The sequence below is a fragment of the Coregonus clupeaformis genome, chromosome 9 (genome assembly GCF_020615455.1).
Source record: "Coregonus clupeaformis isolate EN_2021a chromosome 9, ASM2061545v1, whole genome shotgun sequence".
NCBI lineage: Eukaryota > Metazoa > Chordata > Actinopteri > Salmoniformes > Salmonidae > Coregonus > Coregonus clupeaformis.
Genome location: NC_059200.1, coordinates 57122614 through 57141515, shown reverse-complemented (window position 1 = coordinate 57141515; position 18902 = coordinate 57122614). Strand labels below are relative to the sequence as shown.

General features: G+C 42.4%; 1 protein-coding gene across 2 annotated transcripts in view; it reads right to left on the bottom strand.

Annotated features, from left to right (window-relative positions):
* The window catches only part of LOC121574476 (protein unc-119 homolog A-like), a 63472-nt gene extending 47879 nt beyond the window's left edge, over window positions 1–15593 (bottom strand). The window contains exon 1 of one of the 2 annotated variants that reach the window (XM_041887089.2): window positions 14981–15593. In XM_041887089.2, the coding sequence (XP_041743023.2) occupies window positions 14981–15272 (292 nt within the window). In that variant the 5' untranslated portion in view covers window positions 15273–15593. The remainder of the gene's footprint in view (window positions 1–14980) is intronic. The other variant, XM_041887088.2, reaches the window with a different exon arrangement.
* Window positions 15594–18902: the final 3309 nt, after the last annotated feature.

The window sequence follows — 18902 nt, the reverse complement described above, 5'->3', positions numbered from 1 at the left end:
TTGAGCCAGGAGAGATTGACATGCATATTATTAATATTAGCTCTCTGTGTACATCCAAGTGCTAGCCGTGCTGCCCTGTTCTGAGCCAATTGCAATTTTCCTAAGTCTTCTTTTTTGGCACCTGACCACAAGTCCAGGTATGACAAAACTAGGGCATGTAGGACCTGCCTTGTTGATAGTGCTGTTAAGAAGGTAGAGCAGCGCTTAATTGTGGACATACTTCTCCCTATCTTAGCTACTGTTGTATCAATACGTTTTGACCATGACAGTTTACAATCCAGGGTTACTCCAAGCCGTTTAGTCACCTCAACTTGCTCAATTTTTACATTATTTATTACAATATTTAGTTGAGGTTTAGGGTTTAGTGAATTATTTGTCCCAAATACAATGCTTTTAGTTTTTGAAATATTTAGGACTAACATATTCCTTGCCAACCACTCTGAAACTAACTGCAACTCTTTGTTAAGTGTTGCAGTCATTTCAGTCGCTGTAGTAGCTGACATGCATAGTGTTGAGTCATCCGCATACATAGACACTCTGGCTTTACTCATAGCCAGTGGCATGTCATTAGTAAAGATTGAAAAAAGTAATGGACCTAGACAGCTGCCCTGGGGAATTCCTGATTCTACCTGGATTATGTTGGAGAGGCTTCCATTAAAGAACACCCTCTGTGTTCTGTAACTCTGTATCCACAATATAGCAGGTGGCGTAAAGCCATAACACATACGTTTTTCCAGCAGCAGACTATGATGTCAAAAGCCGCACTGAAGTCTAACAAAACAGCCCCCACAATATTTTTATCATCAATTTCTCTCAGCCAATCATCAGTCATTTGTGTAAGTGCTGTGCTTGTTGAATGTCCTTCTCTATAAGCATGCTGAAAGTTTGTTGTCAATTTGTTTTCTGTAAAATAGCATTGTATCTGGTCAAAACCAATTTCTTCCAATAGTTTACTAAGGGTTGGTCGGCTATTTGAGCCAGTAAAGGGGGATTTACTATTCTTAGGTAGCGGAATGACTTTTGCTTCCCTCCAAGCCTGAGGGCACACACATTCTAGTTGAAATATGGCAAATAGGAGTTGCAATATCACCTGCTATTATCCTCAGTAATTTTCCATTCAAGTTGTCAGACCCCAGTGGCTTGTCATTGTTGATAGACATCAATAATTGTTTCACTTTTTCCACACTCACTTTACGGAATTCAAAATTACAATGCTTGTCTTTCATAATTTGGACAGATATACTTGGATGTGTAGTGTCAACAATTGTTGCTGGCATGTCATGCCTAAGTTTGCTAATCTTGCCAATGAAAAAAAGTACTTTGGCAATATCAGTTAGTTTTGTGATGAATGAGCCATCTGATTCAATAAATGATGGAGCTGAGTTTGCCATTTTTCCCAAAATTTAATTTAAGGTGCTCCAAAACGTTTTACTATCATTCTTTATGTAATTTATCTTTGTTTCATAGTTTATCTTTGTTTTCATAGCGCATTCTCTCGGTCCTCGGCCCTAGACTCTGAGCATCTATTCCAGCCCTCTCTGCTGAACGTCACCCCTGTGTAGCTCAAGCCTGGCCCAGGGGAGCACCTTGCACCCAGGGGAGTCCTCGTCCTCCTTTTATCCATGGACCATGTTCTTTCCCTCGGCTAGTCTGATAATGAGCAACACATTGTATAAGTTGATTATCAATATGGAATGCAAGCTACTAATAGACTTATGGTTTTTAAATTTCATATGTAAATTGCAAGTAATAAAAAGTAATTACTGAAGTTATGAACAGGTACTGCTAATCCTGTAGTTTTATCAGTAGAATATTTGCATTAGCTACAAAGCTACTATGTGGAGTATTTTCCTTTCTATTTATTTTTCAAATAATCTAGAGCCTTATTATGATAAACTAGCTAGCTATGGCCAGAGAGCCATGTATTTCTAGATATGGCTCTATATATGGCAATATATATATATATATATATATATATATATATATATATATATATATATATATATATATGGCTATGGCTATATCTAACTGGTTAGCCTAGCTCGACTAACAAACAGTGATTTTATAAAATACATCAGTTCGTAAATCAGTGTTCATAAAAACACTATGCATACTGTAGCTTGAATACCTTCTTTGGCTGACATGTTGAAAAAAATGGCAAGGGGCTGGAACTCGAATCGCTAGGGGGCTGGCCGACGTGGGCCAAGCTTGCAGTACGTCACCAAAATGTGTGTAGATTCCCTGAATAGGGAAAATAGGCACAGTTTTCGAAAAACATTCGCTTTCAAACTAGGGATTTCATGGCTTATTAAGGTAAGACAGTAATTCTGCTCATATATTATACATGTATGAACTACACATTGACACATCCAGCCCAAAGCGGGATGTTTAAAAAATACTAACATAGTTTAGCCCAATTCGTCCCAGACCTTGTCTTTAAAGGACAGTGAACTAAATGAAAGACACTGACTGTCAGACTCCTGTCCTGTCCATTGTGTGCTCTGTTAGAACTCAATAAACTCACACACAAACACTGACTATAAGGTTTCCCTCTCTCTCTTTCTCTCTGACTGGAAGAAATGGTGTTAGGCTCTGAAAGAGTGAGATCCCTTTGTTCTTGAGGGGACAGAGGAAACAAGGCCAGCAGACAGGCAGACAGAGAATGAGCCAGGCAGACAGTGAATGAGCCAGCTAGCAAGCCAACGAGGCAGGCAGACAGACAGGCAGACAGACAGTCAGGTGGACGAATGGACAGACAGAGAGACAGACTCTCCCTCCTGACACAGAGAGGACTGTCTGTGTGTGTGTGTTCCTGTTTGGCCACAGAGAGAGAGGCTGCTGTAACCATGGAGAGATTTTCCAAGATACAGCAGCCATCCAAGCATGACTCCCCTCTCGTCCCGACACTCCGAGTCAGAGCCAGTCCCAGTTTGGGAATTGGGCTCATTAGGGTATTCCCAGAAAACCATCACAATATTCCCAGCTGGACCTTGTTCAACACTACTCTAGAGAAATTCTGTTTGTTCTGTTTTCATGGCAGTAGCGCTGTATAAGAAAATAAAGGGTTCTCCAGCTTGTCCATGTAGAATGACCCTTCCATGTAGAACCTTTTCACCTAACAAAGAACCCTTTTAGAACAATTTCTTTCATAGAGAAGGTTCCGAACCTTACTGGATGTGGAACTCTCATCCCTGTAGTGCAGAGGAAGAATCCTTATTTCTAATAGTGTATGGCTGGAGGTGAGCATGCTATCCAGAGGAACAACAGCTAAGTAAAACAACAACCAGCATTTTATAGGCTGTGTGTGAGGGGAGAGAGGGTGTTTGGATATGTCTCAAATGGCACCCTATCCCTTACGTATATAGGGAACAGGGTGCCATTTGGGACGTCACCTGTTGTGTAAGAAGGTATTACTTAAAATAGTCACCGGCCCTACTGGCCACCTGTTACCTAACAGCTTGCTTCCTGCACATGGAGGTTAGTGGGGTTAGGGCATCAGAGATGGATAGATGTAGCTGCTGATCCTTTCTCTGCACACATAAGAAGCGCCGTCTCTATCTTTATCAGTTTCTCTCTCCCTCGCTCTCTATCACCCTCTATGAGTCTCTTTCAGTCTCTCGCTCTTTCTCTATAAAGTGCATTCAAAAGTATTCAGAACCTTGACCTTTTCCACGTTTTGTTACATTACAGCCTTATTCTAAAATTGATTAAATCATTTTATCCCCTCATCAATCTACACACAATACCCCATAATGACAAAGCAAAAACAGGTTAAGACATTTCTGCAAATGTACAGTTGAAGTTGGAAGTTTACATACACCTTAAACTCAGTTTTTCACAATTCCTGACATTTAAAAATTCCCTTTCTTAGGTCAGTTAGGATCACCACTTTATTTTAAGAATGTGAAATGTCAGAATAATAGTAGAGACAATGATTTATTTCAGCTTTTATTTATTTAAATCACATTCCCAGTGGGTCAGAAGTTTACATACACTCAATTAGTATTAAGTAGCATTGCCTTTAAATTGTTTAACTTGGGTCAAACGTTTCGGGTAGCCTTACACAAGCTTCCCACAATAAGTTGGGTGAATTTTGGCCCATTCCTACGGACAGAGCTGGTATAACTGAATCAGGTTTGTAGGCCTCCTTGCTCGCACACGCTTTTTCTGTCCACAAATTTTCTACAGGATTGAGGTCAGGGCTTTGTGATGGCAACTCCAATACCTTGACTTTGTCGTCCTAAAAGGCCACAACTTTGGAAGCATGCTTGGGGTCATTGTCCATTCGGAAGACTCATTTGCGACCAAGCTTTAACTTCCTGACTGATGTCTTGAGATGTTCCTTCAATATATCCACATAATTTTCCTTCCTCATGATGCCATCTACTTTGTGAAGTGCACCAGTCTCTCCTGCAGAAAAGCACCTCCACAGCATGATGTTGCCACCCCCGTTCTTCACGGTTGGGATGGTGTTCTTCAGCTTGCAAGTCACACCCTTTTTTCTCCAAACATAACAATGTTCATTATGGCCAAGCAGTTCTATTTTTGTTTCATCAGACCAGAGGACATTTCTCCGAAAAGTCAGATCTTTGTCCCCATGTGCAGTTGCAAACGTAGTCTGGATTTTTTATGGCGGTTTTGGGGCAGTGGCTTCTTCCTTTTTGAGTGGCCTTTCAGGTTATGTCGATATAGGACTAGTTTTACCGTGGATATAGATACTTTTGTACCTGTTTACTCCAGCATCTTCACAAGGTCCTTTGCTGTTGTTCTGGGATTGATTTGCACTTTTCGCACCAAAGTACGTTCATCTCTATGAGACAGAATCTCCATCCTGAGCGGTATGACAGCTGCGTGGTCCCATGGTGTTTATACTTGCGTACTATTGTTTGTACAGATGAACATGGTACCTTCAGGCGTTTGGAAATTGCTCCGAAGGATGAACCAGACTTGTGGAGGTCTACAATATTTTTTCGGAGGTCTTGGCTGATTTATTTTGATTTTCACATGATGTCAAGCAAAGAGGCACTGAGTTTGAAGGTAGGCCTTGAAATACATCCACAGGTACACCTCCAATTGACTCAAATGATGTCAATTAGCCTTTCTGAAGCTTCTAAAGACATGACATAATTTTCTGGAATTTTCCAAGCTGTTTAAAGGCACAGTCAACTTAGTGTATGTAAACTTCTGACCCACTGGAATTGTGATTCAGTGAATTATAAGTGAAATAATCTGTCTGTAAACAATTGTTGGAAAAATTACTTGTGTCATGCACAAGGTAGATGTCCTAACCGACTTGCCAAAACAATAGTTTGTTAACAAGAAATTTGTGGAGTGGTTCAAAAACGAGTTTTAATGACTCCACCCTAAGTGTATGTAAACTTCCGACTTCTACTACCCCCCGGAAATATCACATTTACATAAGTATTCAGACCCTTTACTCAGTACTTTGTTGAAGCACCTTTGGCAGCGATTATAGCCTTGAGTCTTCTTGGGTATGACGCTACAAGCTTGGCACACTTGTATTTGGGGAGTTTCTCCCATTCTTCTCTGCAAATCCTCTGAAGCTCTGTCAGGTTGGATGGGGATCTTCACTGCACAGCTATTTTCAGGTCTCTCCAGAGATGTTCGATCGGTTTCAAGTTCAGGCTCTGGCTGGGCCACTCAAGGACATTCAGAGACTTGTCCCGAAGCCACTCCTGCGTTGTCTTGGCTGTGTGCTTAGGGTGGTTGTTCTGTTGTAAGGTGAACCTTCGTCCCAGTCTGAGGTCCTGAGAGCTCTGGAGCAGGTTTTCATCAAGGATCTCTCGGTACTTTGCTCCGTTCATCTTTCCCTCGATCCTGACAAGTCTCCCAGTCCTTGCAGCTGAAAGACATCCCCACAGCATGATGTTGCCACCACCATGCTTCACTGTAGGGATAGTGCCAGGTTTCCTCCAGACGTGACGCTTGGCATTCAGGCCAAAGAGTTCAATCTTTGTTCCATCAGACCAGAGAATCTTGATTCTCATGGTCTGAGAGTCCTTTAGAGGCCTTTTGGCAAACTCCAAGCGGGCTGTCATGTGTCTTTTACTGAGGAGTGGCTTCCGTCTGGCCACTCTACCATAAAGGCCTGATTGGTAGAGTGCTACAGAGATCGTTGTCCTTCTGGAAGGTTCTCCCATCTCCACAGAGGAAATCTGGAGCTCTGCCAGAGTGACCATCGGGTTCTTGGTCACCTCCCTGACAAGGCCCTTCTCCCTCGATTGGTCAGTTTGGCCGGGCGGCCAGGTCTAGGAAGAGTCTTGGTGGTTCCAAACTACTTCCATTTAAGAATGATGGAGGCCACTGTGTTCTTGGGGACCTTCAATGCTGCAGAAATGTTTTGGTACCCTTCCCCAGATCTGTGCCTCGACACAATCCTGTCTCGGGGCTCTACGGACAATTCCTTCAACCTCAAAGCTTGGTTTTTGCTCTGACATGCACTGTCAACTGTGGGACCTTATATAGACAGGTGTGTGCCTTTCCAAATCATCTCCAATCAATTGAATTTACCACAGGTGGACTCCAATCAAGTTGTAGAAACATCTCAAGGATGATCAATGGAAACAGGATGCACATATATGCACCTGAGCTAAATTTCGAGTCTCATAGCAAAGGGTCTGAATACTTATGTAAAAAAGGTATTTCTTTTTAATTTTTATAAATTTGCTAAAATGTATAAAAACCTGTTCACTTTGTCATTATGGGGTATTGTGTGTAGATTGACGAGGAAAAACATTAATTTAATCAATTTTAGAATAAGGCTTTAACGTTACAAAATGTGGAATGGCTCATAATAATGGCCAGAATGGAGCAAATGGAATGGCATCAAACACCTGGAAACCATTTGATACCATTCCACTGATTCTGCTCCAGTCATTATCACGAGCCCATTCTCCCCAATTAAGGTGCCACCAACCTCCTATGTTCCAAATGCACTCTGTATCAGTCTCTTTCTCTCGCTCTTTATCAGTACGCCAATCTCCCTCTCCCCCTCTTTTATTTGAGTCTTTGAAAGAGTGAAACAGAATTAAAAGATGTTGGAGGATCAATCAACTATCTTAATATGTGTAGGCCACTTAACTAGGCCTAAAAACGGTGTTATCCCCCCTCCTTTGACAAACAAGATGTCATTAGGTAAGCGAGACAAGTTACATGTTAAAACATCACTCCCCCCTGTCTCCGATGGTTAGAAGGAAAGCCTTCTATTTGGTTAGTAGCATCATAAGGGGTTTAGCCTAGTCAGTGGGGTGCAAGGTTTAGAACATAGATATAGCCTACATGGAATGTATAGAAATTGAATGCAGAAAACACAATTCTTCTTTACTGTTCTGTAATGCAGATAGATATACAGATAACTGCCAAAATAAAGGAAACACCAACATAAAAAGTGTCTTTAATAGGGCTTTGGGCCACCACAAGCCAGAATAGCTGCATTTGCACCTTGGCATATATTCTAAATGTGTCTGGAACTCCATTGGAGGGATGAGACACCATTCTTCCACTAGAAATTCCATCATTTGGTGTTTTGTTGATGGTGATGGATAACACTATCTCAGGCGCCGCTCCAGAATCTCTCATAAGTGTTCAATTGGGTTGTGATCTGGTGACTGAGATGGCCATGTCATACGTTTCACATCATTTTCATGCTCATCACATCATTCAGTGACCACTCATGACCTTTGGATGGAGGCATTTGTATTTGCATTTATTAGGGATCCCCATTAGCTGCTGCCAAGGCAGGAGCTACACTTGCTGGGGTCAAAACATATTAAAGCACTTTACATTACATATAAAACAAAATATAAAACAGTACATCATATGACATTATTACACCACTACCTATCTACAATACAAAATGTTTAATACCACCATACAACAATATCACAATGTGTGTGTATTCATGTGTCTATACCCTTGTGTGTGTCTCTTCACAGTCCCCGTTCCATAAGGTGTCTTTTTACCTGTTTTTGTAGTCATGGCTCTATATAGTACTGTGCGCCTCCCACAGTCTGTTCTGGACTTGGGGACTGTGAAGAGACCTCTGGAGTTATGTCTTGTGGGGTATGCATGGATTTTCCGATAGTAGTTTAAACAGTCAGCTCGGTACATTCAGCTTGTCAACACCTATTACAAAAACAAGCAGTGATGAAGTCAATCTCTCTTCCACTCTAAGCCAGGAGAGACTGACATGCATGTCATTAATGTTAGATCTCCGTGTACTTTTAAGGGCCAGCCATGCTGCCCTGTTCTGAGCCAACTGCAATTTTCCCAAGACCCTCTTTGTGGCACCTGACCACACTACTGAACAGTAGTCTAGGTGCAACAAAACTAGGGCCTGTAGGACCTGCCTTGTTGATAGTGTTGTTAAGAAGGCAGAGCAGCGTATAATTATGGACATACTTCTCCACATCTTAGCTACTGTTGTATCAATATGCTTTGACCATGACAGTCTACAATCCAGGGTTACTCCAAGCAGTTTAGTCTCCTCAACTTGCTCAATACCCACATTATTCATTACGAGATGTACAGTTGAAGTCGGAAGTTTACATACACCTTAGCCAAATACATTTAAACTCAGTTTTTCACAGTCCTGACATTTAATCCTAGTAAAAATTCCCTGTCTTAGGTCAGTTAGGAATACCACTTTATTTTAGAGAGAATGATTTATTTCAGCTTTAATTTATTTAATAATGTTCCCAGTGGGTCAGAAGTGTACATACACTAAATTAGTATTTGGTAGCATTGCCTTTAAATTGTTTAACTTGGGTCAAACGTTTCGGTTAGCCTTCCACAAGTTTCCCACAATAGGTTGGGTGAATTTTGGCCCATTCCTCCTGACAGAGCTGGTTTAACTGAGTCAGGTTTAGGGTTTAGTGAATGATTTTACCCAAATACAATGCTTTTAGTTTTGGAAATATTCAGGACTAACTTATTCCTTGCCACCCATTCAGAAACTAACTGCAACTCTTTGTTAAGTGTTGCAGTTATATTAGTTGCTGTAGTAGCTGACGTGTAAAGTGTTGAGTCATCCGCATACATACATTGGGGAGAACAAGTATTTGATACACTGCCGATTTTGCAGGTTTTCCTACTTACAAAGCATGTAGAGGTCTGTAATTTTTATCATAGGTACACTTCAACTGTGAGAGACGGAATCTATAACAAAAATCCTGAAAATCACATTGTATGATTTTTAAGTAATTCATTTGCATTTTAAGTAATTCATGACAAAAGTATTTGATCATCTACCAACCAGTAAGAATTCCGGCTCTCACAGACCTGTTAGTTTTTCTTTAAGAAGCCCTCCTGTTCTCCACTCATTACCTGTATTAACTGCACCTGTTTGAACTCATTACCTGTATAAAGGACACCTGTCCACACACTCAATCAAACAGACTCCAACCTCTCCACAATGGCCAAGACCAGAGAGCTGTGTAAGGACATCAGGGATAAAATTGTAGACCTGCACAAGGCTGGGATGGGCTACAGGACAATAGGCAAGCAGCTTGGTGAGAAGGCAACAACTGTTGCCGCAATTATTAGAAAATGGAAGTAGTTCAAGATGACGGTCAATCACCCTCGGTCTGGGGCTCCATGCAAGATCTCACCTCGTGGGGCATCAATGATCATGAGGAAGGTGAGGGATCAGCCCAGAACTACACGGCAGGACCTGGTCAATGACCTGAAGAGAGCTGGGACCACAGTCTCAAAGAAAACCATTAGTAACACACTACGCCGTCATGGATTAAAATCCTGCAGCGCACGCAAGGTCCCCCTGCTCAAGCCAGCGCATGTCCAGGCCCGTCTGAAGTTTGCCAATGACCATCTGGATGATCCAGAGGAGGACTGGGAGAAGGTCATGTGGTCTGATGAGACAAATATCGAGCTTTTTGGTCTAAACTCCACTCGCCGTGTTTGGAGGAAGAAGAAGGATGAGTACAACCCCAAGAACACCATCCCAACCGTGAAGCATGGAGGTGGAAACATCATTCTTTGGGGATGCTTTTCTGCAAACGGGACAGGACGACAGCACCGTATTGAGGGGAGGATGGATGGGGCCATGTATCGGGAGATCTTGGCCAAGAACCTCCTTCCCTCAGTAAGAGCATTGAAGATCGGTTGTGGCTGGGTCTTCCAGCATGACAATGACCCGAAACACACAGCCAGGGCAACTAAGGAGTGGCTCCGTAAGAAGCATCTCAAGGTCCTGGAGTGGCCTAGCCAGTCTCCAGACGTGAACCCAATAGAACATTTTTGGAGGGAGCTGAAAGTCAGTATTGCCCAGCGACAGCCCCGAAACCTGAAGGATCTGGAGAAGGTCTGTATGGAGGAGTGGGCCAAAATCCCTGCTGCAGTGTGTGCAAACCTGGTCAAGACCTACAGGAAACGTATGATCTCTGTATTTGCAAACAAAGGTTTCTGTACCAAATATTAAGTTCTGCTTTTCTGATGTCTCAAATACTTATGTCATGCAATAAAATGCTAATTAATTACTTAAAAATCATACAATGTTATTTTCTGGATTTTTGTTTTAGATTCCGTCTCTCACAGTTGAAGTGTACCTATGACAAAAATTACAGACCTCTACATGCTTTGTAAGTAGGAAAACCTGCAAAATCGGCAGTGTATCAAATACTTGTTCTCCCCACTGTAGACACACTGGATGAATTCAAAGCCAGTGGCATGTCGTTAGTAAAGATGGAAAAAAGCAATGGGCTTAGACTGCTGCCCTGAGGAATTCCTGATTCTACCTGGATTATGTTTGAGATGCTTCCATTAAAGAACACCCTCTAGGTTCTGTTAGACAAGAAACTCTTTATCCACATTATAGCAGGGGGTCTAAAGCCATAACACATACGTTTTTCCAGCAGCAGACTATGATCGATAATGTCAAAAGCCGCACTGAAGTCTAACAAAACAGACCCCACAATCTTTTTATCATCAATTTCTCTCAGCCAATCATCAGTCATTTGTGTAAGTGCTGTGCTTGTTGAATGTCCTTCTCTATAAGCATGCTGAAAGTTTGTTGTCAATTTGTTTACAGTAAAATAGCATTGTATCTGGTCAAACAAAATTTTTACCAATAGTTTACTAAGGGTTGGTAACAGGCTAATTGGTCGGCTATTTGAGCCAGTAAAGGGGGCTTTACAATTCTTAGGTAGCGGAATTACTTTTGCTTCACTCTAAGCCTGTGGGCACACACATTCTAGTAGGCTTATATTGAAAATATGGCAAAAAGGAGTAGCAATATCGTCCTTTATTATCCTCAGCAATTTTCCATTCAAGTTGTCAGACACCGGTGGCTTGTCATTGTTAATAGACAACAATTATTTTTTCACCTTTTCCACACTCACTTTACGGAATTCAAAATTACAATGCTTGTCTTTTATAATTTGGTCAGATATACTTGGATGTGTAGTGTCAGCAATTGTTGCTGGCATGTCATGCCTAAGTTTGCTTATCTTGCCAATGAAAAAATTATTAAAGTAGTTGGCAATATCAGTTGGTTTTGTGTTGAATGAGCCATCTGATTCAATGAATGATGGAGTGGAGTTTGCCTTTTTTCCCAAAATTTCATTTAAGGTGCCCCAAAGCTTTTTACTATCATTCTTTATGTCATCTATCCTAGTTTCATAGTGCTGTTTCTTCTTCTTTTTATTCAGTTTAGTCATATGATTTCTCAATTTGCAATATGTTTGCCAATCGGTTATGCAGGCAGACTTATTTGTCATTCCTTTTGCCTCATCCCTCTCAACCATACACTTTTTCAATTCTTCATCAATCCACTGGGATTTAACAGTTTTTAGAGTCATTTTCTTAATGGGTGCATGCTTATTAGTAACTGGAATAAGGAATTTCATAAATGTGTCAAGTGCAGTGTCTGTTTGCTCCTCATTACACACCACGGACCAACATATATTCTTTACATCAACAACATAGGAATCACTACAAAACATATTGTATGACCTCTTATACACAATATTAGGCCCAGCCTTTGGAACTTTGGTTTTCCTAGATATGGCTACTGTATTGTGATCACTACATCCAATGGATTTGGATACTGCTTTCAAACAAATCTTTGCAGCATTAGTAAAGATATGATCAATACATGTTGATGATTTAATTCCTGTACTGTTTGTAACCACCCTGGTAGGTTGACTGATAACCTGAACCAGGTTGCAGGCACTGGTTACAGTTCGAAGCTTTCTCTTGAGTGGGCAGCCTGATGAAACCCAGTCAATATTTAAATCACCCAGAAAGTACACTGTTAGCACTTGGTGGTTATAGTAGCTTCCCACCAGAATTGGCTTTAGGTGAGGCAGATGAACCTGTAGCCATATTACTTCAAGTATTTAACATTATATCCTCTCTAATCTTCACAGGAATGTCGTTCTGAATATAAACAGCAACACCTCCACCATTATAATTTTTATATTTTCTGTAAATGTTGTAACCTTGTATTGCTACCACTGTATCATCAAAGGTGTTATCTAACCTAGTTTCTTAAGCTACATATGTTATCGTGGGCTATTTTGAGCACTTTTCTTCTGGGATGCTTACTTGTTTTTATTGCTTTACTGGGAAGCTTACCAGCATTAGATGTGCTCATGTTCTTTATGTTAGTGCAGGGTGAGCTGCACACAGTGGACTACCACCTCGGGCACACCGGCTCAGTGCTAACAGTATAAATCTGGTTACTAGGCACATGATCACTGCAAACAACAGCTGCAGGATCAGCAGAGGCACCCAGGGCAGCTAAAGGGACACAAACCAGGTTACCCACATTGTGTCTACCGACGCCCCTGATGTAATGTACATTTGCTGAAGCATTTTGACAACTCTGCGTCACAATGGTAGGGATTATCTGAGCTGGGCTTGGGTCATTGCTAAGTCATTGTCTCAATGCAGCCTTATAATGCTGTGAAAGGATCCAGGAACCCAAATGATTTGGTTGGATCCCATCCTCCTTATAAACGTGTTTTGTTTCCAAAATGTATCAAAATTGTCAACAAAAATTACACCCCATTGAGCTGCAATAATCACATAGACAGTTGTGAAGAGCAAGAATCCTGCTAAAGCGTTCAATGCCACAATTCAGAGAGGGCACAGTGCCAGATATGATGGGTTTTTTGTTAGTGTCTTGCAGAGAGTCAATCAGCTCTTTAAAATCCAGTTTCAACTGTTCAGAGCTGCCCTTCATAATGTCATTAAAACCCACATGGACTACGATAGAATCGATTTCCATGTTCTGACATAGTACATTAGAGAACAGCTTAGTAATGTAATTTACTCGAGCTCCGGGATAGGACATTGTATTTGCACCAGGAACGGTCACATTTCTTACCATGGAGTTGCCCAAAATCAAGGCTGGCGAGAAGCACAAGGAAATCCACCCACTCCCACGCTTCACAGGATGCAGGCCTCCGACAGATGGAGAAGCCCTGCTCGATCCAGAGCAGGGACGGAAAGTTGTCGACGTCGACTTCGAAATCGTAGTAGTAGGCACTGCGGCCGCAGACACAGGCACCCACAGCGACAAAGGTGCGGGAAGATCAGGCTCCAGGACGGCGAAACTATTCGTTGTTTGTATCCGCTCCGGGCCTCTTGTTGGGAATGTAGAGTGCTTTGCGGGAGGTTGCTGTCTTCGGCTTCCACGGCTTGTGACATGCGACCATCGTTGATTGCCTTTCTCCTCATGCTGTGCTCCTTCGACGGCGCTATCAAATAAGGGAGCTCCGGGCAACACCGGCCAGTCGGATAACGACAAACGACAAGGCGGAGATGCATCCAACAAGCACGAACACCGTCCAGCCACTGGCGTAGAAAATGTAAACATTCCACTCTGCTTTTTCCCCAGTTTCTTACGTAGGCTGGCGACCTGCGTGATCAAGGAAGCCACCTCAAGCCTATAATCCTCGGCAAGTAAACAATTGCCGCATTGGAACTCCGAGTGATCCGGTTTGTCCCGAAACAAAGCGTAATAGATACAGCTCCTACAGCGCTGGAACCGTTCATCTAGTTCTCCAGACAAAGAGGGCTCCATTGCAAAACTCATCTGGTACCAACTTCGTTAGCTTGGTGGCTAGCAGCTTAGCGTCTCTGTCAAGCAGGCTACAACCTTTCTCTTAAGCGGGATTCCGGGACAAGAAATAGCGGTCCTAGCCGTTAAAAGCTAACCGGGTCGTGGAATCCACGCAAAAACAAGTTCTGTATTCATATTTATGAATAGCGTTTTTTTTGTTTTTTTTTATAACTAACCAAGTGTTTTTCCATTGCCATCCTATGGGGACATAGCCATGGTAGCCAAAATAATGGACAAAATAATGGCCTGCCCAGCATTTTTATATATGACCCTAAGCATGATGGGATGTTAATTGCTTAATAACTCAGGAAACACACCTTTGTATCTTTCATTTACTCAAGTGTTTCCATAATTCTGGCAGTTACCTGTATATTCATGTCTGTTGTAGACAATGCATCTTTATTGTTTTGTAACGTTATGCCTTTATGAACAAGCCCCAGCTAGATAGGTAGCCTAGTTGTATTCTCAAACACATAAGCTCCCACTGACAATGACACAAGCTGTAGCTTATGCCAGATCACTAACATGTAGCCTTACCTCGACACAGATCAGGACAGGAGGCTTTATGTTATGCACGATATGCAAACAAATATAGCGCCCAGTTTCCCGTAAACATCAGCTGTTGACAATGTATTGATTAACCAGAGAAGATGGAACGTGGTTACATTGTTGCAATGAATGCATGAACAGAATGGAAAGGAAGGAAGCTGTTGAATAAAAATAAACTCTCTGCAACACTTTGCTTTGGCCCCTTCACTCTTCATTCAATGAATGAGTGGGGTTTTATGCGTGTGTTTTAAGCATCATATTATTAGACTACCCAAAGCAGCCAGTCAATCGGTTAGCCTAGTGTGGTATGTGGACTATCAAACTTACTCTCGGTGATCTTCTGCAAGCCCAGTACGTCCTCAGGAGTGATCACTGTGTTCGCGAGAAGGTCCTCCTCCTTGGTCGCCGGGACCCCCACGTCCGTCGAGTTGCAGCCTTTCTTGACTTTCATCGCTGCCGTTGGGTTTGGGTTTGCGTTCGGGTTTGGGCTTGCGTTCGGGTTACTGCTGCTTCCTCCGCTATCTCTTCCGCCACCGCAACTGCCAGGATTATTACCGGTAGACTTCTTAGGGCTTGACGGGTCCTGGCTGTTGCGTCTGCTGGTGCAAGAATAGCTCATTCTCTGTCCCTCCTCCCCCTTCTCCTAGCCCGGGCCTGCAAGATACAAAACAGTCGTCCTCCCTCCCTCCCCTCTTCCTTCTCTCTCTCCCTCTGTGAAGGCTGCACAGCTGCTGTCTGTAGCTCCTTGGTGCTTAATTCAAATCCCTTCTTCTTTCCAAGCTGAGGTCTGCAGGAGATGATGCTGCTGTAGTGTTGCTCTCTCTCCTCCCTTCATCAAACAAATCCACCAACAACGCACTGTATCCTATGTCCAAAACAGTCTCTGGTGGTGTCGTCTGCTGGCTTGCAGCTGCCTCGTAAAGATTGCAAGGCAAAGTGAGATTTGTGCCTTTTGGTCAATAATTGGAAAAAGGGGTGTGGTGGGTTGATGGTTTTTTAAACCGTCTCTAGGAAGTGGCAGCGCATCATCTTCTTTTGTCGAGCCCTGGTTAAGATCCAAATGCCCAAACTGCAGCTTATCCACAAACTGCAGCTTAGACATCTGATATAATATCCTATTTGATCCCTATTGGGCGCTACCCCTCTCTCATAATTATGGTATGGTCCATTTGGATGTCACTCAAAAAATGTTTTGTTTTATCAGCTGAAATTATGCTGCCTGCTGATTCCATCAATTGAAGGCAAGTAGGCCTATTGGTTTGTCAGAGGACCAAACAGATATATTAATCATATGGGGTAGGCCTATAAACCTATATAGCCTATATTTCTCCAGATTATTTCATTATTTGCAGCACATGCATTAGGAAGTGCAGTTGAGTAATAGATCAGAACCACAACACTGAATGCCTTAGTAGTATTTAATTAGTCTCCGTAGAGATACGAGTTACCTCACACGATGTACCAATATTCCGGCTTGCCTAGGGTCTGAGTTAACCTAACGTAGAAGGCGTAGAAAGATGCCTGAGCCGAATCCCAACTTCCGTTTTTCAGGGGAAACGGAAGTTAGGTTGAAAATACTGTACCCTTGAAAACCAGAAACATCTGCTTTCTGCCGACTTCGCGGAGAGTGGGTCTGACTTTCCGAGACTAGTATTTCATTGGATAACATAGCCTATTAGTACCAAACCCCGTACTGATCAGACCGTGTAGTGTCACTGAACTAGACAGCAGTCTATACATCATTTAGGTTTATTTCCTATAGGGTCATAGGTTGCATATTAAAAAAGCGGCCTTCTCTCCTTGCCTCTGCAATACAGCAGATGCCAAGCTGAGGTTTGCATTCACCTGGCTGGCCTGTTCTTTCAGATCAGTGAGAAGGAAGGTGCATGTGGACAAGGCAACTTTAGGTTATTAAAATGTACCATATGGTAAAACAGACAGGCCTATGCCAGTATGGCCAATGACATACAGTCTAGTCCATGAGATTTCTAGTGAATATCCCAGACATTCTGGAATGTCAAACAGATTCTGGAATGTCACAGTTGTTCCAGAATGTCACAGCAGTTCTACAAGTTCTCACTCATCCATGAGGAAATGCTACATCCTAAAGGCCAGCTGCATCTACTGCAGAGCCAGTCACAGTGGACATTTCAGGATGGGTTGGTTGTCATGGTTTGGGTGTCATCAATGCTGAAAAGGGAGCATTTTCTAATTTGTCCTGAAAAGTCCATTTGGAAAAATTACATTGCTGAGTTTGTTTTCTATAGTACATTTCCATAAAAGGTGCAAGAACGGAAAGAGAACACTGCAAAAGAAAAGGGCGGACTCTATGATTGTGGAGAATGATTAGCAGTCTTTTCTTTGTAGATAATGTTTTTGCTTTTTCACCCCCACATTTTTTTGCAGCGAGAGAAGAATCTGTTACAAAACAGGATTCATTCATTCATCCTAAACAAACAGCAACCTGTGTACAATGAGGGAAAAAAGTATTTGATCCCCTGCTGATTTTGTACGTTTGCCCACTGACAAAGACATGATCAGTCTATAATTTTAATGGTAGTTTTATTTGAACAGTGTGAGACAGAACAACAACAAAAAAATCCAGAAAAACTAATGTCAAAAATGTTACGAATTGATTTGCATTTTAATGAGGGAAATAAATATTTGACCCCTCTGCAAAACATGACTTAGTACTTGGTGGCAAAACCCTTGTTGGCAATCACAGAGTTCAGACGTTTCTTGTAGTTGGCCACCAGGTTTGCACACATCTCAGGAGGGATTTTGTTCCACTCCTCTTTGCAGATCTTCTCCAAGTCCTTCTCCAGTGGTCCTCTGTAGCTCAGCTGGTAGAGCACGGCGCTTGTAACGCTAAGGTAGTGGGTTCGATCCCCGGGACCACCCATACACAAAAAAATAAAATAAATGTATGCACGCATGACTGTAAGTCGCTTTGGATAAAAGTGTCTGCTAAATGGCATTATATTATAAGTCATTAAGGTTTCGAGGCTGACGTTTGGCAACTCGAACCTTCAGCTCCCTCCACAGATTTTATATGGGACTAAGGTCTGGAGACTGGCTAGGCCGCTCCAGGACCTTAATGTGCTTCTTCTTGAGCCACTCCTTTGTTGCCTTGGCCGTGTGTTTTGGGTCATTGTCATGCTGGAATACCCATCCACGACCCATTTTCAATGCCCTGGCTGAGGGAAGGAGGTTCTCACCCAAGATTTGACGGTACATGGCCCCGTCCATCGTCCCTTTGATGCGGTGAAGTTGTCCTGTCCCCTTAGCAGAAGAACACCCCCAAAGCATAATGTTTCCACCTCCATGTTTGACGGTGGGGATGGTGTTCTTGGGGTCATAGGCAGCATTCCTCCTCCTCCAAACACGGTGAGTTGAGTTGATGCCAAAGAGCTCGATTTTGGTCTCATCTGACCACAACACTTTCACCTAGTTCTCCTCTGAATCATTCAGATGTTCATTGTAAACTTCAGACGGCCCTGTATATGTGTTTTCTTGAGCAGGGGACCTTGCGGGCGCTGCAGGATTTCAGTCCTTCACGGCGTAGTGTGTTACCAATTGTTTTCTTGGTGATTATGGTCCCAGCTGCCTTGAGATCAATTAACAAGATCCTCCCGTGTAGTTCTTGGCTGATTCCTCACCGTTCTCATGATCATTGCAACTCCACGAGGTAAGATCTTGCATGGAGCCCCAGGCCGAGGGAGATTGACAGTTATTTTGTGTTTCTTCCATTTGCGAATAATCGCACCAACTGTTGTCACCTTCTCACCAAGCTGCTTGGCGATGGTCTTGTAGCCCATTCCAGCCTTGTGTAGGTCTACAATCTTGTCCCTGACATCCTTGGAGTGCTCTTTGGTCTTGGCCATGGTGGAGAGTTTGGAATCTGATTGATTTATTGCTTCTGTGTACAGGTGTCTTTTATACAGGCACTCCCTTTAAGAGTGTGCTCCTAATCTCAGCTCGTTACCTGTATAAAAGACACCTGGGAGCCAGAAATCTTTCTGATTGAGAGGGGGTCAAATACTTATTTCCCTCATTAAAATGCAAATCAATTTATAACATTTTTGACATGCGTTTTTCTGGATTTCTTTGTTGTTACTCTGTCTCTCACTGTTCAAATAAACCTACCATTAAAATTATAGACTGATCATTTCTTTGTCAATGGGCAAACGTACAAAATCAGCAGGGGATCAAATACTTTTTTCCCTTACTTTAAATGTTCATCTGATAC